Here is a 25,381-nt window from a genome sequence, read left to right on the forward strand (position 1 = left end):
TGCATCGGTTCCGAGGAACTTTGAGGTTGCAATGCAAAAACCTGCGTCGTTGTCGAGGCTGCTGCCAACAAGGGATTGGCAAAGCGAGAACCTGTGTCTAGAAAGCTTTGCACAGGCGTCGTTCTGATGCATGCTGCGAGGATGATTCAGAATCCTTTTCTTGAGAGTACCCTTGCAGCAGAGGCGATGTGTCGGTTCTGCTCAGGACTGTGCCAAGCAACAGAGGAAATGCATTGGTTCTGCTAAATCCACATATGGGCTGGCAGAGCACCTTCAGGCCCGCTTCCAGTGGTCCAGGACTGTGGTGGCACCGCTTGGCAGGGTAGGACCTACAGATAGCAAAGTCAAGGTGCTGGGTTCAAGGTGGTTGAAGCCTTCTGTCCCTAAGGCTCTAGTCAGGAGGACTGCCAACTAGTCCTTAGAGTCACTCTGTGTTCGACAGATTCAGGGCCAGTCCTTCTCAACCTGGCAAGAGGGCAGCAGATCAGCACAGCAGGGCAGCAGCCCTTCATAGCAGCAGTCCAAAAGAGTCCAGAAGAGTTTCAGTCCTTTCAGCAACACAGCAGTCCTTGCTGGTAGACTATCCACAGATCCAGAAGTGAGCTGAAGGTTAGTATCTGAGGTCCAATATTTATAAACAGGCCCTTCTTTGAAGTGGGAGAAGCTTCTAGAGGTTTCCCTTTGAAGTCCACAGGCGTCCTGCCTTCCCTGCCCTGGCTCCAGGCTAACTACAGAGGGTATGCAGCCCTTTGTGTGGTGGTAGGACAGAGCCTATTCCAGTGTAAGTAGGACTGTGACCAGCTCCGCACTCTCATCCTGCCAGTGATGGCCCATCCAGGCATAAATAAGCTCTCTGTTGTGTGTGGCTGACTAGGAGATATACACAAAGCCCAACTGCCAGCTACACCCAGTCATGCGACCCAGAGACAGGTTACAGGCACTGAATGGCTAAGGCAGGAAAATGCCAACTTTCTAAAAGTATCATTTTCAAAATTGTAATTCAAAATCCAACTTTACCATAGGAGAGGATTTTTTTGTTACAATTCTAAAGAAACCAAACCTGAAATGGTTACCTGTTCCCATTTGGAAGCTTTAGCCTGATAAGCGTAATGAGGTACCTTCATTGTTCTCCTATGGGAGATGCAGGCCTTGCAGTTGTGCAAAACGAATTTAAGAGTTTTTCACTACCAGGACATGCACTTCTCAGAGTTATATGTCCAACCTTATAAATAAACTGCACCCTGCTTTCTGTGCTAGCCAGGGCCTACTCTGAGGGAGACTTAAATGTATTAAAAAAGAAGGTTTGGGCCTGGCAAACGGTTTATTTTGACAGGTCGGAATGGCAATTTGAAACTGCACACATAGGCTACTATTACAGGCTGGAGGCATGTTTAAAGGGCTACTTAAGTGGGTGCTACAATAAGTGCTGCAGGCCCACTGGACACATTTAATTTACAGGCTCTGTGTACATGAAATACCACTTTACTATGGCTTACAAGGAAATTGAATGTGACAATTGGGTATTGCCAATTTTACCATATTCAAAGGTGAGAGCACAGACACTTTAGCACTGGTTAGCAGTGGTATAGTGGCCTAAGGCCATCAAGAATGAATTTAGCATATAAAATGGAAAGTAAAGGTAAACATTTTAGGTGTGATCCTTCAGGGAGAGCCAGGTCCAATATGACCACTTTCCCCAAAACCTAGTTCTTAATTGTGATCATTCTCATTATGAAAATTTGAAATTATTGAGAGATTCTGGAAACATTGCCAACTTGGCATACTATCAGTACATTAGTTCGAATGTTTAAGCTGTTAAAATAGGCCACAATGTACATCCCATAAACTAGGTTACCTCATGGCCAGAGCTCACGTATAACAATTTCACCACAACATTGTTGAACACTAGCATCAGCCTTTGGTCAGAAGTGTTAACTCCATTATATGCACATTGATTGGAAACGAATACAGTTCCTGACAGCTGGAGTAGTTATTTTCTAGTTTCAATTAAAAAAAAAAAATCAGTATTCAGCTTCAGCTAATTACCCACTGATAGCCCTGTTAGACATAAAAGGAACATTTTATGCCAAAGTGTGACCAATGGAATTAAAAGCATGGACCACTAGCAATTGAATTACATTTTAATCAAAGTGGCCTCCATAGATGATGTGGCATTTAGGATAACGTTATGGCATTGGCAATGCTCATACAGAAATCAATTGGAAGATTGGCCAACCTTTGATATTCAGCATTTATCCATTTTTTAAAACAGCTTTTGATTGCATTAATTGCTGCAAATTTTGAAAAGGTCTGCCACATAAGGACATTTCTTCTTAGCACTTGAGAGCAATTATTAGCCTAAAAATCAGACTGACCCCTCCTGTGTTTACAATGAAAAAATACTACATAAACAAAGGTTTGAAGCAAGGCCCCCTTACTTTTTAATTTGTATATAGCTTACTTAGGGACTTCCGTTAGAAAAGCGGTCTACTCCCCCTCTAAATTATCCGTCTAACCATTGAACGTTTTGTAGTATGAAACCATAACTTCGGACAGCACAGTTTCACGTCTCCAGAGAGCACTAACCATTCTAAATGAGTCTTGAACAAGTAACAATTTAGCCGTCAACAAAGGTCCAAATAAATGTTGTGTTATTTTGTCGGCCATGGTAACTAGGCAACGTTAAGTTCGAATTAATAGATGGTTACAAATACCTGGCTTATAGGTGGGCGAACGTGGAAGTCCTAAACTTCCCTTAGTGTCAATAAAAACTACAGCCTTAGCCTTCAACACTTACTACTTGAGGCTGCTCAAGAGTTTATGAGTCCATCTCTGAATCCAATCTGTTGCGCGATAAGGAGTAAACTGATCCCTGCCTTAACATACTACCTGAGAAACTTTCAACACGGCTGAACATCAGGGCTGGCTTTAGTGATGGTGGCGCCCGGTGCGACAATCTATTTTGGCACCCCACCCCCATGACCACCTCCTCCTCGGTTTCCCTCACTACCACCCGTAAAAGTGCCCGTCATCTTTCCACAGCCCTTCTCTCACCTGCAGTGATTTGTTTTAAAGCGTTGGTTAAGACTGGCTTTACTAATCCACATAAAAGTGTTCTTTGCAGCAGGCATATTAACCCCTTTTGCTACTTTATGGAGAGTCGAAATTGCTAATAGACAAAACTCATATCTCTATTTCTAGCAGGAACATTAATCACAAGAGTTAACTTGACATTTTTATTGCTGCCTGAAAGATGGAATCACAAGGAGCTCTGGAGCAGGTGTTTTTAAATCTTAAGTTATTGCTAAACACAGTGCCCACCCCCAATGTCAGTGCCCCTTCCCCATTACAGTGCCCCAACCCTCCCTCCAGGTCAGCGACCAGTGCGGCAACACCAGTCACACCGCCCTTAAGCCGGCCCTGCTGGACAAGGTGCAATGTTGTTCATACAGACTTCTCTTTAGACTGTCAGACAGCACCCAGCAAGTCCTGGTGCGTTTAGAATGTAATGTATTCAAGCAAGGTTTAGTTCTTAAGTCTCTTTGTTTCACATGGTCGAAGCTCAGAATGGCCCTAGAAGGAACACGGAAGAACTTACTGTGGCATTACATTAAAAAAAATAAAAAAGAATCCCTTGTGGCTCGCATATTGTGGATTCTCTACAGACCTTTAAGTTTACCTTCCTATTGATCAGCAGTTTATCACCACTTACAGTAAAAAAAAATTGCTCTAAAGCAAACAAAACAAATGTCGCCCTCCTAAGACCTAGCGGGCTCGGATATTAGAAAACACGTGGATGGTTCGAAGTACGTACGAAAACAACGCAAGACAGAAGTACTTGAAATTTCCACTCTGCTTTGAGCAAAAGAGAAAATTATTATGAATGAGGTTTGCTTTCTTTCTTCCTTTTAGAGGTTTCCTCACAGTCGCCTAAATAACGAAGCAGATTACAAGTGTAGACCCATTGGACCACAAAACCCATGAGTCCGCAGCAAACTGACTACGCTGAGATGACAATTTATAAGTCTGATGTTTTCACATCGAAATACTAAGAAACGTGGTAGGCAGTGGTAGCGTGTTGGAGTGGCGGCGGCTCACAATTATCCAATAATCTTTTAACATTTATGGACTCAGATTACCGAGCCCCTCCACATATGGATGATTGAGCACGACTTTTGCTGCAGTGGCCTCGCATATGGTCTTATGTTTTTAATAGTTTTAATGTTTGCATTCCGCTATTGCAAGGATTTTAATTAATTGTGCAATAAAACTTGCTGACTCTCCTCATACCTTACTACCCAAAACTGCTTTTGAATTATGTCATTAAACCTATACTACTTACCTGCTGTGCTAATGGAAACCGAGGCGATCCCTATGTCTATTCAGTTGTCATTCTTAATGATTGCATTTACTTTCAACTAATTTGTTTTTTCGTGTGATTTGAGTTGAATTTTGTATTACAAAAGTTGAATACGATGTCTGACTCTGCAAATACAAAGTGATGAGGATTTAAAATTGAGAGATACCCAAATGTGGAAAATGAAAGAAAACCCTTAGCACTATTTCAAACTGTAACTTCAGCAAGCTGTGGTTTGTCTCATCTGTGGTCCCGTCTGGTTGATTCCAAGTAGCAAAGCGTACTGGAACAAACAAGGAAGGTAAAGAAGTAATGTAGACATGTATGGCCCAGACCTGCACAAAGAATATAACATGCCGAAGAGGGACAGAAGAGGGACAGAAGAGGTGGAGGTACTCACAATCTAATGGAGTAGCAGACATTGTTTTAAATGTAAAGAACGCATAGATGGTTCTCTACACCCTAATGGCGGTTAACACTGTATTTCACACCGCAACGACCGCCAAATGGAGGTATCCTTGTCCACGATAGATTTTGTTGAAATTGAAACTTCACTACTTTATATGGCAGTATAACTCATTTATACTCCTATGACATGCAGGGCTTTTCATAATTGTATGGACGAAGCAACCTCTTTGGTAGAAGAATCTGTTGTCTCTGCAAAGTCAGTCTAGACTGCGACATACCGTGCACCGGTAAAGATTTGCACTGACATTACATCACCTGGCCCATGCATCAGTGACAATGGAAAATACGGTATTATGAAGAAACCATATATAGTTGAGCGTTACATGTAATTTGGCCCTAAAGGCATTGGGTAAATTGCGATAACATTTTAGTACCGTAAGAAACGCTGAACATTAGAGAGCTGCATTGCACCGTTGCAAACAGCCAGTTAATTTGAAAGAGAGTGGGAAGTGTGGGGGAAAACAAACATTACAAGGTTAATAGGTGTGATTATTAGGGTTGGTCTTTGCGTAGGCTTGAAGGAGGAGTTGTAGAAGTGTAATGATCCCCAAATGGGTGGGCCAGTATTTAACATCTTGCATAGAGCTGAGATGAAAAGGTTGTGTTCGTTAGATACCAATCTACTGTAGGTTCTGTTCAGTTTCACAGTTTATGGCTGTGCACACTAGAATGCACCGCACCCCCTGTCTGTTTTGATATTGTGATTTAGAGTTCATGTTTGCGGTCAGTTGTTTACCTGTACCTTATGTTAACCCCATGTTTTTACAGAGTCAACTTATACAAGTGAAAAGACTTGAATTTGCTTTGGAGAATGCTGTTCGGTTGTCAGATCCCAGCATCATTCAAGTGGTATGTGTGTCCCTGTGGAACCTGTGCCTGCCTTTACTACAACATAACTTACGCAAACAGCTACGCAAGCCCTTGCTCTCCGTTGCTGAAATTCTAGAACAAATTGACAGGTAAGCAAGACGAGCTGCAATCGGAAGTGTTTTGTTATTAAGCAGTATAGACATTCTAACTATTACTAGTTAATGTGCGCCTGACCTTCGTTTGCTTTTGTGTTGAGCTGTAAATTACAGGTGTTGCTATTATCTAAACTTATGGTTCCTAATTTAGGATTGGCAGTAATGACTCTAGCTTAATTTGAATATTTGTAGTTGCTGCAGGTGATGAAAAGAACAAATGGCTCCCTTAACATACTTTATTTTTTATTTTTTTTTAAATGTTTTTATTACATTTTCCAACTTGCGTACATCAAAGCATACATTAATATGACATATAAGTGCACTGCACTGTCAATAAACATGTGCACATCTCCCTCAACTTACTTGAGGCAGACAGCAGTGGGCATTCCCTCGCCACCACTATCAGCTTTGAGTGTCGAAAAGCTGGTTGTTTCTTGCCCTAACAGGAAGTGTTGGCAACAAGGTAATAATAATGATAAAATCTAAAAGTTGCGACCGGACCTCTTTGGCACAGCCCATCATATATAAACCACCATCAGCAATGGTGGCAGCAGACCTAGCAATTTTTCTACGTCACAGAAAATATAATATGCAAGGCCAACTGATGGGAAAGGAAACAATTGTACAAAATCTTTAGAGTGGGGAGGTGGGAAGTGTATATGGAACCTGTGTAAGTATCAATACCCATCGCTATGTTGGGAAACAAAAATCTACAGCAAAGGTGAATTCGATATTCTATGTTGTTGTCCACCATTCCAGTTTAATTTTGGGTGAAAACATATGTTCGCTCTGTGGGTGGACCAGAGAAAAGACCAGTTTTGTGTATGAACCCAAAACCAGAGTATTTATTCTGGCGACCTGGAGCTGTGGCATGAATTCTGCCACTAATGTATGAGCCAAGAATCTTAAAGCAGTTCAAGCTTCCACCTGCTGGGTACATTCTGTTTTTTATTGCGTGGGTAAGCAGAAGCAGATCTCTAAAGAAAAAAGTAAAGGCCCTATTATTTGCTTGCACTCCTGCCTTACCCATGAGGAAGAACATTATCAAAGGTAAATCTTATAGGAACAGTATCCATTAAATTACTTCTTTGACTCAATCCGAAAGCAGTCCCCGGATGGAGGCAGAGTGATGCCTAAGTGGTCTTACAGAAACAAATCTCCGTGTTACAGGCCTGTCAGACTGGGATTCTGATTCTTTTCAGTAGTATTTAGAGGTGGAATGCAGAGAGCTTGATATAGACACCTGAAGTGTAGTCCTAATTTGAACCCTTCTTAGAAGTCTTGAAGCTGTGGCCTTGCCTCTCGTTGCATTGGTTTGGGATCTTTCCAGGGATACGCCTACTGTTACCCAGGACAATATTGATCCGTAGAAATGGCCACTTAGATTTTGAGAGTTTCTTAACTACTTTCCACTGTTTAGGCCATTTGTAGCCTACAAACAGATGGTCTTCTACTCTTGATTCTGTAATCTTTATTATGACTGACAGCTTGCCACTGGAAGCTCTGCTCTTCTTGAATAGTGGGGAGGAAGAAAACACTCGCAGTGGTATTACTTGAGATAGGTTGAACTCTGATGACTTTTTTTTATCAGTAGGCTCAGCAGTCGTGACTTTACATTGTTGGAATCTTTCAAGACAATATCCTTCTTTTTGCTTATTATTCTTTCACCATCCAATGATATATCCACCAATTAGACGTGGATATTGCCTCAAAAACATGTGGATCTCATCCAGACATGGTGACAAGGGTTTCTTCCAAAATCAAAGAGGGGGCTAAAATATTAACTTTGTCTAACCTGACAATAGATTGCTGACTGTCTGTGTACATTCTATCTTTCAGGAAACCATTAGAAAAGTTTCTAGTTTGCTTCAGTATGCTAATAACACATAGTGTGTACTTTATCAACAGTCAATGTGTTCTGCAAGTACCAGGAACTACACTCCACGACAAGGAAAACCTTATGTCCTAGAGTGTCTACATTTCAAAAAACCCTTTCAGGCAATACTGTGGTAAAGTTACACTCAAGCCTGGCTGTAAAAGCTTGTATCACTAGAATAACCTTGGATGCAATGATCTCTGTAAAAAGTTTGACTTAGGCTAATCGCTACAAAGAGTTCCCTCAGTACTACTTTAGGAAGCCTAGCATATTCTGCCTAGTACAGCAAATCCTTTCTCTAGACAGATACCCAGGCCCATGCCATTCTAAGATCAAGGATTAACCCTGCTTCTAAAATGTTCAGTCAGAACTAAATTAGCTTCCTCACTGTCATCCTCATTTTTGTCCCACCTGGGTCAGACAACCAAGGGTATCAAAATCTGACGCAGAGAACCATGGGGTCTTGTGAAGGCTTCTTGTTTGGTAATCTTCTATGTTTATGGCATTTCATTTTCAAATTAAAATTAGTAGACAGATTTTATGTTTCTATCCGATTTCAAAATAAACTCAGTCAAAGGAGTCTTAATGGACAGGTTTCTGATTCCAGGCTAAAGTCGCTGGCTCCATTGCAGACATCAGGAACAGCAAGTTCATGGGCGTCTGGTACATGTAGATCGTTTCCTTGGGCCTAAAAAAAAACCGTTCTAAATGCCCTTTAATAATCGGGCTGGCTAAAGGCGGAGTAAAAACTGCTAGGGTGACATCAAATTTGCCAAGTGTTAATGCTGTCATAAAGACCGTAGTAGCTTCAGAGGGCACGCCAGAGATTGCTTGCTATATACTGCAAAGATCACTAACATGGCATACTGAAAGGCCTATTCCCTGAGGAAAGGAAAGCTTGCCTGTATTAACTTTCATTCTTATTCTCTCATCCCCATTCTATAAGTCTAGTTATGTTCACGGTGAAAAGTGGAGGATCATTGTTAGACCTGTCACCCTTAGGAAGGTCTTTTTTGCTTTTGATCCCCACATTTTGCTGAATGTTTTTGTTAGCCTTAGGACTCTGAGTATGTTTCCACTGCTGACTAGTGCTAAAGTGCATGTGCTTCTTCCCTAAATATGTGTGTGATTGTTGTATGCATGATTAGCATATTTAATTTACCTATAAACCTTTTGTTTATTTTACCATATACCCAGAGCTTTTAAGTTAAATGTTACTAGTGGGCTTGCAGTACTAATTATGACACCCACAAAAGTAGCCTTTCAAACCTGTCGCAGGCCTTCCATTGCAGTGCCTGTGAGCAGGGTATTGCCACTTCGACTTGGCATGTAAAACTACATGCCAAACCTTTAATCTCCCCTTTTACTACATATGTCACATCTAAGGTAGGCCCTAGACTGCACAAAGGGCAAGGTGTTTTGTAAGTAAAAGGTAGGACATGTATTTTTATGTTTTGCATGTCCTGGTAATGGCAAACCCTAAATTTGCCTTTCACTACTGTGAGGCCTACTCCTCTCATTGGTTAGCATTGGGAATTCCCTTATACATTTTTAAGCAGTATTTACTGATCTGAAATGAGTAGCTTTTTCATGTTTTACATCTCTACAATAGCAGTGATGAATCCTCCTTACTGGTGAAGTTGGATTTAACATTACTGTTTAGAAATGCTACTTTCAAAAAGTCTACATTTCTTTGCACTTACTGTTCTGTGTGCCTTGCAGCCTGTCTCCAATGCACGTCAGGGCTGTGTGACAGCTACACTTTCCCTCTAGACAGCCACAAACACAGTAAGGATAGGTGTGTCTGAGTACCCATCTAAATATATTTGCATTCTGACGGCCCTACCTGGGCAGGATGGAAGGGAGGGGCTAACACTTCACTGAATAGCTAGTGTCCTGTCCCCACACAAGGGGCTGCTTCCTCCCATATATAGCTTGACAGACAGGGCTAGATTACAAGTAGGACCGGTGCACTTCAAGGAACTGTTTGAAGTCACACGCACATCAAAGGCGCTTTGGGTATACTTACTGGGCCGAAATTTGTAACTTTTCCTAAAGGTTTTGAAAGGACTTCGACCAAACAGCACGCTACTTTTACTGATAGAAACATGGATGTAAGTGGAAGGAAAAGTTGGTGGCTCTGGTTTTATTTGTGAGATACAAAACATTAATTAGCGTAGTGCCTCGTATTGCACCCTCTATGTCATTTCCAACGGACCTTGGGGATCACTGACAGAAACCACATAGCACCACAAGGCAGTAGTGACCAGGTATTGCTGAGAAAAATGTTCATAATTATTGGTGAATGCCTCAATTGGAAGGTCTACAAGGGTTTTCTTTTTCTAACGATCCGGCTTAATACTGAGCTTAGAAACTCTGCCATGTTCAAGACGTTTTCTGCCCTCTATTGACTTCAGTGGCTGTCTAGAATACCTGTCTATTCTATGGCTGAAATTATTTTATTTTTTTTACGTTCTGTTTTACCATTTGTGTATATTTGTAACCACGTGGGATATTTTGTTACATTTTGCCAATAACAGCGTCAAGCAACATATTATTTTTTGTTCGTCTGGACTTGGTTTCAATTGCACATTTGAATCATGCTATGTACGCTGCATGCAGCTTTAAGGCTCCTGTTTAGCCAGATAAACTACACAAACCAGCCACTGGAGAAAAATACATCGTTTTAAGTGTATTTTGATATTCACTTTTTAACTCAGCACTGTAACTTGTAAAACGAAAAAGGTAAACGATGTAAAGAAGAGAGGAGTACAACTGCTCTAGCCAGATAAAACTGACATTTCTGATTTTGGAAAAAAGGTATGAGTTCATACCTATCCCTCATAACTCTTCGGAAAGGTGAACACAATTTATTAAATATGTCAGACAGATTCCCGAATTTTTTAATGTTCAACTCGGTGTTGGTGTCAATCTCTTCGAAAAGCAACATGTTTTTGAATGATACCAATCGACCAGTAGAACAATCCTTGAACTTAACCTGGTAGAGGGGACATTTTTAAATTCGAAATGAACTCGGTCCATGCAGTTCATGGTGCTGCAGGCTCTTAAGAGCTGCCATGTGCAAAGGTAGACACAGGCTTTCTACATGTTACAGAAAGGTGCACGTCACCCTTCACCCTTCACTGTGAAGCTGTTCTGTAAAGATAAGGATTCAAGTTAGAGACTCTATTATTGTGGTATATTTATGAAAATGTGGATGTTATGTGGGAATCCCACATCAGGAGAGAGTTATTTAGTCCCACTGATGGGGGAGCCGAAGGTATGGTGAACGAGTCTCTCTCTCTCTCTCTCTCTCTCCCTCTCTCCCTCTCTCCCTCCCCCTCTCTCTCTCCCCCGTCTCTCTCTCTCTCCCCCTTCTCTCTCTCTCTCTCTCTCTCTCTCTCTCTCTCTCTCTCTCTCTCTCTCTCACTCTCTCTCTCTCTCCCTATATATATATATATATATTTATTTATTTAAAAAAAAAGTACAACTGCAAAGGGTGTGGTCTAAGACAGGATATCTGAGTAAAAAATACATATAAGTATTAAAGAGAGTCGTTTAATGACTTTCTTTGCTTTAACAAAAAGAAAGTGACAATAAAATAGTCTGTGTCTCGTCTCGGAGTCAATCACACATGACTGCCCCTTTGGGGTTTCTTTCAAATGCTTAGTTCTCACTGAGGGAATCTAAAAATTCAATTTATTCCCAGTTGCACCAACACTTCAGCTGTGATTGCCACAAGCATGAATAAGAGGTCTGAAAAAGACTCATTTGTTTTTTTTCCAAAATTAACATTTTATATAATTTAAAAGTGACTGCGCTGAGAGTCCCAAGGATTCATCAATAATTTGGGTCCTAGATAGCTTTTGAAATGGTGGGTGGAATGAAGTTCAGTGTTTTTTTTCTGTTTATTTCCAGCTCGTTGACACTTCTCCGCTGCCAGGTTCATTTCGAGCTCTCTCGCATCGAAGAAGACGCAGACAGGATTGAAGTGGCGATTAGGCACATAGAGAAGGCACTGCTACTAGACGATGGACAGTACCAGGACCAGCTCAAGATTGCTTCCCAGCGTCTCAAACTGTGCGCTACTTTGTACACAAAGCCAGACCGCGTGGAGGACCAGGCCACCATGCTGATAGAGCAGGTACTGTTAAGATAACCTCAGAGAGGGGAGCATTGCTGTGAGTGCATAGGTTTCCTCAGTGTAAATGTGCCCTTGCTCACAGATGATCATTCTTTTTGGCTTTCACAGTTGGATGAATTATGTAAGACCCATTCAGAAACGTCTGTGTTGCTTTTCTCCCAAAAGACATATTGCCAGAGGTTAAGTACAGAACGTCACACTTTCCATCTGTCTGTTCTTTCAAAGACAGGAGCTGCCACTGTAGAGACTTTCATGTTCAGCATTATTCCACAGAGTTAAATACATTCATCCGAAAATAAGTTTGCGTTATATATTGTCCTCTACCGGATATTTTACATATAGAAACCAAATTTACAGTATCTGTTCCTGTTAGTAATTTTGAGTAATATTATTATCTTAAATCACACTTATTCTTAACACCCTTTTGCATTGGAAGACTCACTTGAATGGGCTCTTGTTTAGGACACGAAGCAGTGCAGACACACCCCGCCTTCTTAAAACAAATCCCACTGTTAGATCTTTTTCTAACTGTCAGAGTCTTCAAAAAATCCTAGTTGTCTTCCAAAGGTGGATACAACAAACTGCTGCAGAATTTTTACTGTCTTTGTTTTTAAGAGAGAAGGCTCTTGGCCGTATGTCATAATCTGACCAGTCGCTACGAAAGCACTTGCTACTATTTCTGGCTAAAACTTAGTGGAAACTACTGAGGACGGATGCAACCTTATTTTTATACATATTTCTATATTTTTAAAATTTTCCTAGTGCATGCTATCTTAAAAGCCTCTTTCCACTATATTCCTAAAACCCTGCATGAAAACTGTTCTAGAACTATATATACTGATTGCTCTCTTACCTTCCTTTCTGTTTAAAGATCCTCTCCCTACCCTCCATCCTCTGCATGTCTTTTTGTCTGAGTGCATCCTGCTCTGTTGTTTATATACTTTCAGCTGGCACACATAAGAGATTATATATAACACAGTTATAGTAATGTAGTCTTCAATCCTGATTTCTTCAGTTGTTTAACAAGTCATTTAGTGTGATTTCCGTAAGCTCTTCACGGTAACAGTAGCCAACACGTGTTTCATCACGTTTGCGACTTCATCAGGGCTCCTTATTATGGTATGTCCGAAAAAGGTGCTGTTTCATAGATGGTTAAATTTCAGTGTTCCATCCCGCACGATAAACAAACAAAGTGTTAGGGTAGAAGTGATAATTACCGGTGTATATGGATGACCGAATCAAGTATCTCCCTGTATAGTTGAAGGTCCTGCATGGGTGTTCACCGCACAAATAATATATATTTATATTAAGTGACTTCTTGAATCAGGTAAAGTCTCATTATCTAGGGAAACCCAAACAGTTGGTATGCAGTGTAATTCGGTGTCATGGTCTGGCCTGATCACAATAACGACTTTTAAAACAACTGAAGAAACCAGGATAGAAGAATACATTACTATAGCTGTGTTAAATATAATCTCTTACGTGTGCCAGATGAAAGTATATTGTCGTACAAGTAACCCTTGATAAGGGTTCTTACCTATGAATGTGGGGTGAACATTAATTCATCATGTGCACCATAGTTACAGGGTGTGTGCTGCAATACTTTGGTGGTAATCCCAAGTGAGCTCTGTGGTAACTTCTTTGTCACCCCCCTTTTTTGTCTCCTCTTTTGCTTTCCTAACTGCCTCACTCTACTACATTTCGACAAACTGCCATATTTGTGGCCACAAATTACAAACTCTCCCTATGTCTAACCATTCCTTGCAATCTAACAATATCAAACAGCTTCTAGCCTATCTCCTCCTACCGCCTTCCCTTTTTATGGGTTCATAGTAATGATCATACCTAGCTTCTATTAACTTAATCTACCTCAAAGAAACTGGAAGAAATTCATGGAACTGTGTCCTGAGAAGATCACAAGACTAATCCCAATAACCAACAGTAACTAATAACTGCTGGAATAACGATTTTGGATTAGCATGCTGCCTGATTTAAGGCGCTTTGGCGTCTGATCGGGGGTAGTAAGCACTATGTAAATGAAGTTGTAATACAATAATAATTTCTAGGTATCTGTTTGGCCCTGGAAGTGAATGAAAATGGGTATGTGCTGGGATAAAAACCCAAAACTAGAATATGGTGAGCCAGATTTATAGCTAAATGGTTTTTGAAATTTTATGTCCAAATATGGGAAATTAGCAGAATAAACACAAGAGTTTATGGGTAGATTACTAAACTTAAAATGTGGCACAGTATGTCCCTTGAACTTAACGCCCCACCCAATGTTCTCTTATTGTACTCTTTTTCAAACATGTCTAATTTAAACTTGATAGAACCCAATTGATTCCGAGTCTTACTTGAGCAGGATTTATGATCCTCATAGTTTGAAGATGGATTTGATCACAGATATGTTACTTACTAGTCATAATTAACAGTAGAAAAGAAGAATATTGCATAGGTAAATATACAACTATATTTTCATCCGTGCATCTTATATTGTTTGTTTCAGGCCAAAAAAGGAAGTCCGAAAGACGGTGCGCGGAAAAATAGATCGCAGCTAGTGAACGCAGGGCTCGCTCTAGCTCCCAACGAATTTCAGATGGTTCTTGATAGTGAAAATGAAGCCAAAGGTAATATATACAAAGCATTTCTTACACCACATTGTATCATGAACATAGAAAACCTCCGGCTATGTTTTAGCGATGCCTTTGAGGCCTCCCTCATGGTGCTGTTTTTGTGCGGTTGGGCTATGGGTGTTTAAGCTAATCTGGACCACATCAGTAGAGAACTAGAGGGGAAATGAAAGGATGCCAGACAGACTTTACTGTATAGATATTTTCCAACATCCAACGAAAAGCTACATCGCAAAGCTAAAGTAGGTCTTCGTATAGTATACTGCAACTTCTTAAGTTTTCTAGTAGACATTGTGCTTATGACTTACGGATCTGTGAAACAGTCTAGTTTTTGAAAATAACTGCATTTATTTAAAGAAAAAAAACATAAGTATTTTCATAGTTAACTGGGTTCACTCTAATTTGTATTTGTCTATAAGTTAGCAGATCCCTAAGCAAGCCTTCTGAAATTTTACTTTATGCAGATTCTGGCGGAGGGGCACTTTAGGTTAATTATTCCTAGTTATGGATGGAAGTAGAGGTCAGTGTGCGTGTAAGGGACTAGAACTAGCACAGAGATAAAGAATATATTCTTGATCATGGCTTGCTTAGCAGAAACATGACAATGAGTCAACCCAAAGTTTTCTTGCTTATAGATTCACCGAAATTGAAGGTAGAAAAACACCAGCAAGGCAAATAATTCTGCAATATCCCGCCTACTATACAGACAGTTATTAGGTTAAGTTAATTTAAGATTGTTGTTTATTGGCCATTGTGTACACTCCAGGGCAATTCCTGGTGCCAATAACATGATCCAGCTGGGCCAAAGCCAACCTTACTAAGCCTATTAGTAGATTAAAAAAAACAATTTTCAGGAGTATCTATTGCTGCTGGTAGTATTGCAGAGAAAGAGAGGTTGGCTATTCCATAAAGGAGAACCCACCTCCAAGAATGTCTGGCTGCTCTTGCATTAATGCCTGAAATGATAAAGGCTAAATAGACCCTGATGAGCAAAGCATTTAAATCTCAGACAAAATTATATTTGTATCTTGTCTTTAAGGAACTTGGAATTGCTCATAGCCCATAGGATGGGTAAGTCTCAAAGTCTACAAGATGACTCTGCAGACCACCGAGTGCCAACTGGGGCAGAGAAAATGGATGTCAATTGTTTTCTGGCATTAACGAAGTGGGGAACAGGGGCAATAAAGGTCTAGCATACGAACCCCGAGATGAACTGGGGTGTGTGAGGGCCCTTGCTCCTCATAGGAGCTATTCCCTCTCTTGTTCCGGTCTCACCTTCTTTTCTTCTGTTAGGAACAGCACACCTCATGGTTTACAATTGTTTTCTGTGACCAGAGATAGCTGTTCAGAGGTGGTGAGACAAGAAGGCATTCTATGTTGTAATTTCAATGGAAATAAATAAGAGGATGCAACCATAAACATCTGAGGGTCCTTGGACAGGTCACCACCCAAGTTTCTAAAGACTTTCATGGACAGAGGGCAGTAGGTAATTTCAAAGGTCCAAAAACTGGGGGGCTGCACTTGATATCACTTCCGTCCAGAATTAATACATCCGTCTTGTACTAGTTTAGGTTCTACCAGTTGCTGTCAATCCAGGACATAGTAGTACATTTGGATATATTAGCCTTTATTTTAATATATAGTTGCATCAGCCTTCTAGGACGCAGACTCGTGCCCTAATGAGGATAGTCATGTTGAGCTATTTAACCACAGTAATAAATGATGGGGGACGAATGACGAATGCTCACAGTGACTGGACAGTAAACATAGCCCTACTGTAAAGGCTCCCTGACTACATCATTCATGGCCTGCTATGCTTACCTGCTCATCTGAGACTTATGGTACTCAAAATAGCTAGGTGTAGAATGAGTAGTAAAAAAGCTCCTCGACCTTTGCTTAAGCTGTATTTAAATAAGTGTAAGCTTCTACCGCTGTCACCTGACCAATGTTCTGGAAAAGAAAGAATTATCAATTCAATATCGTAAATGTTTTTTGGTCGAGAACTCTACCAAACCCTTCCTCTGCTAATTGACCTTTGCAATAATATTTCGACCTATGTTGAGACCTAATGTTTGTTAAATGCTTTTGAGAATGTCTGTTTTCCTATACACTCTATATAGAGCTACTTGATTACTGCAGTCACCCTGCTCTTTACTTCCCATTGTAAATGTGAGTGTATAATTTTTCTGTAAATGTGGTAGAATTGAGCGGCAGATTTACAAACCCCTTGTGCCGCCGGTGCATCACGTTGTGTGACGCAGCGGCGGCGCAACCTGCTGAGTAATATTTACAAGCACAGGTAAAGCCACCCTGCATGACTTTACCTGTGCTTGTAAATATCGCCCCTATTCATGCAACTCTTTGAGTGTTAGGGGCGTGAAATGTGGGTTGCTGTGGGTGTTCCCACGCAACACCCATGTCCACTGATGCATTTCCAGATTTACGAGCAATTGGAAATCTGGAAATGCGTCAGAATGCCACACCACCCTAGGGGTGGCGTAGCGTGGGGCAACGAGGAGAAATGTTTTAATTTCTCCTCGTTTTTTCCCTCTTTCAATGCGTACTGCACTTTATAGCACACATTGGAAGAGGAAATCACCTCAAATGATTGTTTTTGTGCAGGAAGGTGGCCCTTCCTGCTCAAAACCAATCTCCCCACGGCGCAGGCATCCTTTCACCATAGTGCAAGGGTACCTGCACCGGCGCATGGCAGCAGTTTGTGCACCAGCGCAGGGGGAAGCACAGAGATGCAACATATTGTTGTAAATATGTTACATCCCTGTGCTTCGAAACTAACGCAGCGCAGCAAAATGACTTGCAACACCGCGCTGCATTAGATTCTTGTAAATCTGCCCCTGTTTGTTTTACTGGGGTGTGCTTAGTGTAGGCGTCCAATGCCAGTCCATATTTTCTAGATCCTAATCCATAAAATCCTTTTCTTAGCTATCCATCATTGATTTATGGGAAGGGCTTGGGACTTAGCATTTCCTCCTAAAGTAACTGTAAATAAAGCATATTAATCCAAATCATAAAATGCACATTTTCAAACTTTGCTCCTAAAATTGTAATACGATGATTGTTCTGCCATTTCACCCCAGTTCTCAACGCTTGACCTTTTATCTGTTTCTTTTTTCATTCCATGCTGCTGAATGCTATTTCGTAAGTGTTACCAATATAGTAATTATGTCAAAAAGATTGGTATAACATAAACAGTTGTCCACAATGGGCCTACATTTGACTAATGAGCACCCAAGACAAAAGTAAAATTGTGCACCAAAAAATAAGGACTCAGAAAAAAGACATAGGTTCTCCTTATGACCCTAGAACCCACTATCAAGCTACAAGTATCCCCATATGTTGTGACTCCATTGTAATATTTTTCTAGATGTGCTTTCTGTTAGTGAAATATGTTTGAGAATGTCCCAGTTCTAGTCCATGTTTTTGCTGAATATTGGGAATAAGGTAGATCATTTGGTATACTTGGCTCTTAACTGTGAGCATTGAGAAGCAGCTATGTTCCATGGCGAGTTCTATACAACTTGATTATTCAATTTCAACATGTAATTTCTGCTTACTGTAAATCTCTTCTGATAAACCTTCCTAAAGGACACTGATGCAGTGATTGAAATGAACATCTCGTATATATTTTAAAACACCTTTCTTTCCCATAAAGTTTCCACAGGTAAAAATTCCAAGGGTCAAATCAGTTTCCTGTTTATGAAAGCACAGCATCACGCCAATAGTGTGCAAAAGGCCGGTGAGCATTTGGCAAGCATGGGAGAGAAAAATGCTGAAGAAAGGTGAGTCAACTTTGTACATGTGTTGACCATTTAAAGCAATGCTCGTTGTCACTGAAGAGGAATCTATACTTCTTAAACGTGAACAATTTTACAATGATGTAATTGCTGAATTCAGTTTAGTGATAGCTTAATTAATGCTGGATACGTCTAACTGCAGATTCCTCACCTCAGAATTTTCCCCAGGTGCCAGACTAGATCAGGAAACGTTTCCCTAGCAACATGCCTGCGTGCTGCTTGGTGGGACTGTTGAGCTCCGCTTTGGCTTCGTACTGCCCCAGAAGTAACAAAGCGCAGCAACATTTAAGCATCGGCCCTACTCTCTGATGCCAGTCCCTTTCTTTCCGTGCTTGCCGATGCAGATTCACAGCTCCGCTCCCAATGTAATTGGCCTTTTGACTCCTTCCAAATGAGTGTCCCATCCTTAAACAACAGGTTTCAGATGATGCCGTAATTGTCAAAAGCAGATGTCGGTCACTTGCATGAGGTTTGTCTCAGGTGTTTGGGCTCCAGGACACGATTTGAAGTTGTGCAATAAGTCCAGTCTCATGCACAAAATCTGGGAACTGAGAAGTTGAGCTGTACATTGCGGAACATAAGAAGTCTGTGGAGGTCTCATAAATCCCGCTTCATTTGGCTCCCGAGGCCGTTCCTGCAAGTGGTCAACTTTGCGGTCAAAGTCCTCTGGTATGTCCTAATGCAAACACAAAAAAGTGTAGAGGACTCAACTTCTTTCCGTCGCTATGTATCGAAAGAGAAGGCATACAGGGCTTCAGGATCTCAGTCAGTCTCCATCCATTTCCCCGCCCATGTCCCCGCCCATGGAGCTGATTCCCTAACTTACTCTGTTGCAGCCAGAGTTTCCTGGGCCATCAGTGGCACCGCAGAAGATTGAAGCATTCAAGGAGACTATGCTGCAGATTTTTGCTGCACGTCTGACTCCCTCTGGCATGACTTCAAACCCCTAAGAACCACAGGGGCCTCCATTCAGTGTCCTGCCGGTGTATCCTTCCTCAATGTCTTACCCCTTGGGAACTTTTCCACTCTGGCTCCAAGACCTGTACCAGTTCCTTCCTGATACAACCAGTGCGGAAAGAGGATCCAGTGCTGATGCCAGTGTCTTAACTGAACTGGCTTCAGCCGGATCTCGACCGATTTCGCGCCACAAGAATACAAAAGTGTAACTGGTCATCATACAGCCTGACTCGAAAGCAATTTTTCTATTGGGGAAAATGCTCCAGCACAGGCACCATTATGTTTTTGGCTCCGGAGTCAGAACAAGCTACACCCCAAGATGGAGGATGATGATGATGATGGTGCGGACGGAAAGAGGGATGGTTTTCTCCCCCTCAACGCACAGATGACAGCTTCTACATGGGCGTACATGAGGACAGAGGGCTTGATTCCTCCCTTGAAACAGGGTTTGACTCTCCACTTGAACTAACAATGGAAGAGAATGCATCATTTGCTGTGATAGACCGACAGGTAGCTGTAGTCCTAGATTTGCAGCTGTCTTCAGTCAAGACCAAAATTAACGTGGTTACAGAAATGTTGCAGCCTGGCCCAGCCATGTCTGACACCTTATCGCCTTAATGAGGCCCTTACTGATAACTTGATGGGCATTTGGTCAAAGACTTGCTCCTGCCCACTGATGAATAGGTACATGGTAGGGAGCCACAGACTGGCTGCTGGTGTCTGATTTTATTTTCTTAACATCCTTCTTCAGAGAGCCCTCTAGTTCAAACTTTGAAGAGTAAGGTCAACCGCAATTAATTCCCCACCACTCCTCCGGATAGGGAGGCATTTGCAAATGCATGTTCTCACAATGCCAGTTTGGCATTGCGATTTGTAACTGCTTTATGTTTATTAGGTTGCTATACACATGCCCTCAAGGGTAACCTCCAAACTTTCGAGTGCCTGTGGTAATGCAATGTACTAAGAAAAACAATGGTTTACTTGGGAATCAATCCCAATAGAACAGTAATTGAAGACAAAGATTATCAATTTACCACTGCAAGGAGCAAACTGGAAGGTAATCAATACTGTATAGCAGTTACTTTATTCATTGCATAATTTGATTAATCTAATGCTTTATTTTTTGTGTTATAATGAAGATCCAGTGCTCACACCTAAATGCACAGTGATAGGTGATGAAGGACTTCACACATAAAGACATATGACTCCTTAAGGTTATTTTATACAATATAAGAAGAATCTATATAGGTCTATTGTCAACGGCGTTTCAACCTCCTGCAATGTGAGGTTATCATCAAGACGGGGCTTGTGCATCCAGTATCAAGCAATTTGAAAACGTGTAAGAATCACAGGAAGATGAATCTGTGCCAGCACCAGTGGCTGAAAAGTAGAGAGGGTACTTGACCAAATTAATTAAAGAAACAATGCAAAAAGACACCGGGAACTCTAAAAGAATTGCAATTCAAAGGAGGAGACTGACCTTGGGAGATACTAGCTCGTGACCAGCAGGCGTAACAAATAGGGCCCTAAACATGGAACAGTTATGTGTAAAAGCTGCAACACTGCCCAATAGCTTGAGGGCTTAATTGTGTGGTTTCTACGGAATAGAGAAACCAAGGTGAATAAATGAAGATGCCCGGGACCCCAAAATTATGGAGGTATCAATGGTAGTATTACCAACCTTGAATTGTGAGAGCCCGTGGCCAGCCGGCCTAATGAGGGAAAACAACATTGTGGTAGCAGCCGCTGCAAAGTAGAGTTATGGGCAAGGGCTGCAAAGTACAGTTATTGGCAAGAAAATAATTAAGGGCCCGGGACCTCATCAAGGACGGTGACACTCACCTTTTTAATATGTGAACCCGTGTCCCGTCGCGCAAGCGCGGGGGGGTGTCAGCAAATGACGTTTGGTATACCATGGCACTGATCGGGAAGCCAGTGTAGATCCTGGCGATGTCAGAGGTGCCAAGAAGGTGGGCTAGGTAAGGAATTTTTACAGTTCTGTGCACATGCACAAACTTCGCACTCGATTGGGTGTACATGGAAGCATCATGTTACGTGTACGGAAGGATGTAATGCTAACCGGTGGGAGTAAGTAACCAAGGAAATGTTAGCATATTAATGTGCACCTGCCCAGATTATGGATTAAACAGGTTGAAGGAGGTTCTGCAAAAATATTTAATCCAATTGGGAAGGATTAAATTAGTTGATACAGCAAAAATCCTAAATTGAAACACTAAAACCTTGTGTCAATAGAGTCGAAAATTGGATGCTGGAGCGTGCAAGAAACCTTCGACATGAGGGTCTGAGGGGTGTCAGAAAGGAACTGAATGACATCCTTATGTAGAAAAAAATCACTATATATACATCATGCCCCATGTAATTACCAATGGGAGAGGTAGGTCTAGAAAACAGACTTAGAATAAACGGAAGGGCCAGGAAACACCACAAACAATTATGAAGATTAAAATTGGCAAAGCCAAATTAAAATAAGGTAAATAAATCCCAGATTATATTTGGGATTGAAGAAAAGGAAAGTCATACATAAATGAAAAGTAAAGATTGTACATATAAAAATTGCATATAGAAAAAAGATTGGAATGTAAATGGATCTTCAAATGACAGAAAGCAGCATGCATACTGCTCAATAAACAGTTGGAAACCCGAACGTTGAGAACTGGCATCACAGTATACATCGATGGGTCTGTGAGTGCATGGATTTAACATTCAGTACATTTTTCTTTATATATTAATAAGTATAGGTTCAAGTTATATCTAGCAGATGTTTATTGCTTTAGTCTGTTGTAAATACAATGTGCAGCTAAACAATATTGTTTGGGTTTTTTCTTGGCAGAGTAAGGTTATGGGCAGATCTGGCAAAGGTTGCACGAAAGCAAGAAGTTTGGGATGTATGCCGAACAGCTTGTCGTTTTTGTCTCCTATATGATGATGGACGCTGGAAAGTACCAAAGTCTGAGATTTGTAAGTTAAGAAAATGAAATACATGGCAAGCGTCATTATTCCTTAACAACCCTGACAATTACAAACACTGCAAATTAAATGCGTTATATAGGAAATCTTTGTGCATATGCTGATTTATTACAGTAGAGGTTTAGGCATTGTCCTTCAGTTTTTTTTTTTTTTATTGAATTTTCACTATGATTCCATTCAAGAAGCAATGATTAATTTTTTATGTGAGAACAAATTCTGGAAATATATTGCAGATTCTTCTAGATATTGTAATATCAATTTAATCATGTGTATTCCACATGTGATAGTGATTTGTAGTTCAGCAGTTTGCTTAAATCATTGCTTTACATCTTTTAAAAATAATTTTAATAACAGGCCAGAAATACATTTCTGATTTTCTGTTAGATACTACTAACTGCAGATTCCTCATCTAAGAATACTTCTCAGGCACCAGACTGGATCTGGAAACTTTACATCAGCAGTGCTCACATATGTTGCTTGGTGGCGCCGTGGAGCTCTGTTCCAACCTGGAAGTGTTAGAGTGGAGCCGCATGTACGGGCCACCTCTGCACCCTGACATCAGTTCCTTTCTTTCTGTGCTTTCTGATATAGATCCGGAGCTTTGCTTTCAATTTCATCAATCTTCCAACAACTTCTTCAAAAAATGATTTCTAGTGTGCTATGGAATTATATTCTCAATGAAAACTATAGGCTTCAAACAATGCTGTAACCACAGAAAACTAATGCTGGCCATGGACCCTTATGAGGTGTGTCTCTAATGTCTGGGCTCAGGCCATGACTCGCTGTGTGACAAATGTGGTCTCTTGTATCTAAGTCATTGTAGCACTCTAAGTACTCCAGCACATCAAAATCAAAATCCAAGTGAAAACATGTAAAAGTAAAGTGGGACTAGACCTGTCAACCTGTCACTCCAAATCCAAAAAGAAAATGCAAGATCACTATGAAGTGAATCTTTCACCTTCATTATCTTCTGTTGAGAAGCAGAGTCTTCAGCTGACCCCAAGGCAGTACCTACCTCACCACTTGGGCATCCAGTGGAAGAAAGCACTTCTTGTGCAGTGGTGGTACAGAGGGCAGCTGAGACTCTGGATTTGCAGCTGTCCTCAGTTGAGACCAAAACAAACATCTTCACAGATATTTTGCAGCCTGGCTTAGCTACTTCTGAGCCCTACTCCCTTTTAATAAGACCCTCAGTGATAACTTGATGGCCACTTAACCAAAGCCCTGATCTTGTCCACCAGTAAATAGGCAGGTGGCCAGGCATCACAGGGAGGCTGCTGGCAATTCTGAATTTCTTACAAAACTTCATACTCCAGAGAGCCTTGTGGTTTAAGCCTCAACCAGAAAAGTGAATCCCAAAGCATTTCCCATAACGCCTCATGAGAGTTAATCCAAGAGGATTGAGGCTTTTGTCAAATATATGTTTTTCTCCGCCAGTCTGTCATTATTGTTAGTTAAGGCTGTTTGCTCACTAGGTTGTTATACTCCTGGCCTGTGGGATATGGCCAGCGAGATCTTTCTGGCAGTCCTGGAAGACCTAAGGACCTCCTTGGCTGAGACGAACCACTCTGGTTTAGATAAGACTGATTGCCTGTGGAGTGTGCAGTTGGCCCCGGTATTGTACTTCTTTGACATTCATGGATGTGCTTCACCGGATCTTCGACCGATGAACATTTCTCCGTCATGGATATGCCACTCAATGAGTCCTGCTTTTTCAGTGAGAAGGCAGACTCTGATTCTGTGCTAGAGTACTTATAAGAAAGTAGAGCCACTGTGTGACTCTTTAGTCTATTGTCCCTTGCCAAGCAGTTCTCACACTACTTCAAAATATTAAGGGCTATTTCAGAGGATTAGTGTATATACAATGATAACCTTCCCAACCAGTAAAGCAGTCACCTTAGTCCTTTTGATGCTGTTAATATGACTCTGGCAGGGAACGTGCAGACCAGTAGTGGCATCAGACCTCACATTCTTCTTCCTGTGCTTCAAAAGTCACCAAACCACTTTAGTAGTTTGCTCTTATTGGCACATGCCCATTCACAGCAGGGCAGGATTAATCATTTCCTTCCAGAGTAGCTGTCTGTTATGTTCGACTGATGGGTGTTATAAACTGTTCAGCATGGCTATGTATTGTCCTTTCATTTTGCCCCCCCCAAAATATTTCCACCGCATCAGAGTAAATTTCTGAAGAGTATCTTCCCATTCTGCTGCATGTGGTGTGAATTATACTCTCCATGGGTACCGGACTCAGAAAGAGGAGAGGGTTGTTAATCTTGCTATTTCCTCGTTCTGAAGAAGGGTGTAAAGTAAAGCATCCCTCGATCACCTGAAGATGCCTTGTGGACCCCCAGGGGCCCCCGGACCACAGGTTTAGAACCACTGTGCTAGGCGATTAATTGTGAAAAATCTGATGGTGTGCAAGTACTATTTCTAAGAAATCAGATTATTAGTTGAGAGAGGTGTGGGGCTCTCTCAAATTATAAACACAATCCTTGTCAGGGTGAACCACTAAAGTCACTGAATAAACCTGTGCTTAATCCTCTGGTAACTTGTCACAAAAAACAGGCTTAACAAACAGTGTTTAACATATTTATGCAGCACTCAAACAGCAATAAAGTGACAATACAACAAAAGAAAAACCCCAACCCAATTTAGAAAAATAAAGAATATTCTACTGAATTTAATGACACCAAGACAACACAAACCTGATAAGTAGATACAGAGTAATGAGTTGTAAAAGTTTCAGGTCACAAAAACACCCAGAAGCACAATAAGCAACTCTGTTATCTAGGCGTGCTGAACCAGACAAAGTTACAAGTTCAGGCCAACTGCAATGGAGCATGGTTTGGATACAGGGACCAGGTTCATCCCATTCAGAAACCAAGTCCACACGAGTAGCCGCGGAGCTTTGTGTTGGCAGAGTCACTAGGAGATCGTTGCCGGTGCTAGGAGCAGGTCGTAGCTGGAGCTTCGCGTTGGCATGAGATGCACCAATCGTTGCTAACTTGAGCAGGGCAGTTGTGGAGAGCCCCAGGCTTCTGGATTTTCACCTGGAGTTTCATTCTAATGCCAGCCAAGGGTTCAGAACCTGCTGAGACATCTCTTGGTGATCAGTACTCACTCCAGCAGATGCTAGCAACGGGGCTCAGGCAGGTTCAGTTGATGCTGGGCAGTTGCAGAG

At 41.4% G+C, this 25,381-nt stretch overlaps 1 protein-coding gene across 1 annotated transcript in view; it reads left to right on the forward strand.

Annotated features, from left to right (window-relative positions):
- Positions 1–25,381, forward strand: part of CFAP46 (cilia and flagella associated protein 46) — a 1,240,276-nt gene that overhangs the window by 337,411 nt on the left and 877,484 nt on the right. The window contains exons 12-16 of the mRNA XM_085606190.1: positions 5,594–5,784; positions 11,585–11,810; positions 14,317–14,437; positions 18,114–18,240; positions 22,064–22,191. Coding sequence (XP_085462316.1) covers positions 5,594–5,784; positions 11,585–11,810; positions 14,317–14,437; positions 18,114–18,240; positions 22,064–22,191 — 793 coding nt within the window. The remainder of the gene's footprint in view (positions 1–5,593; positions 5,785–11,584; positions 11,811–14,316; positions 14,438–18,113; positions 18,241–22,063; positions 22,192–25,381) is intronic.

The sequence above is a fragment of the Triturus cristatus genome, chromosome 1_2, assembly GCF_964204655.1.
Source record: "Triturus cristatus chromosome 1_2, aTriCri1.1, whole genome shotgun sequence".
In the NCBI taxonomy this organism is placed as follows: Eukaryota; Metazoa; Chordata; class Amphibia; order Caudata; family Salamandridae; genus Triturus; species Triturus cristatus.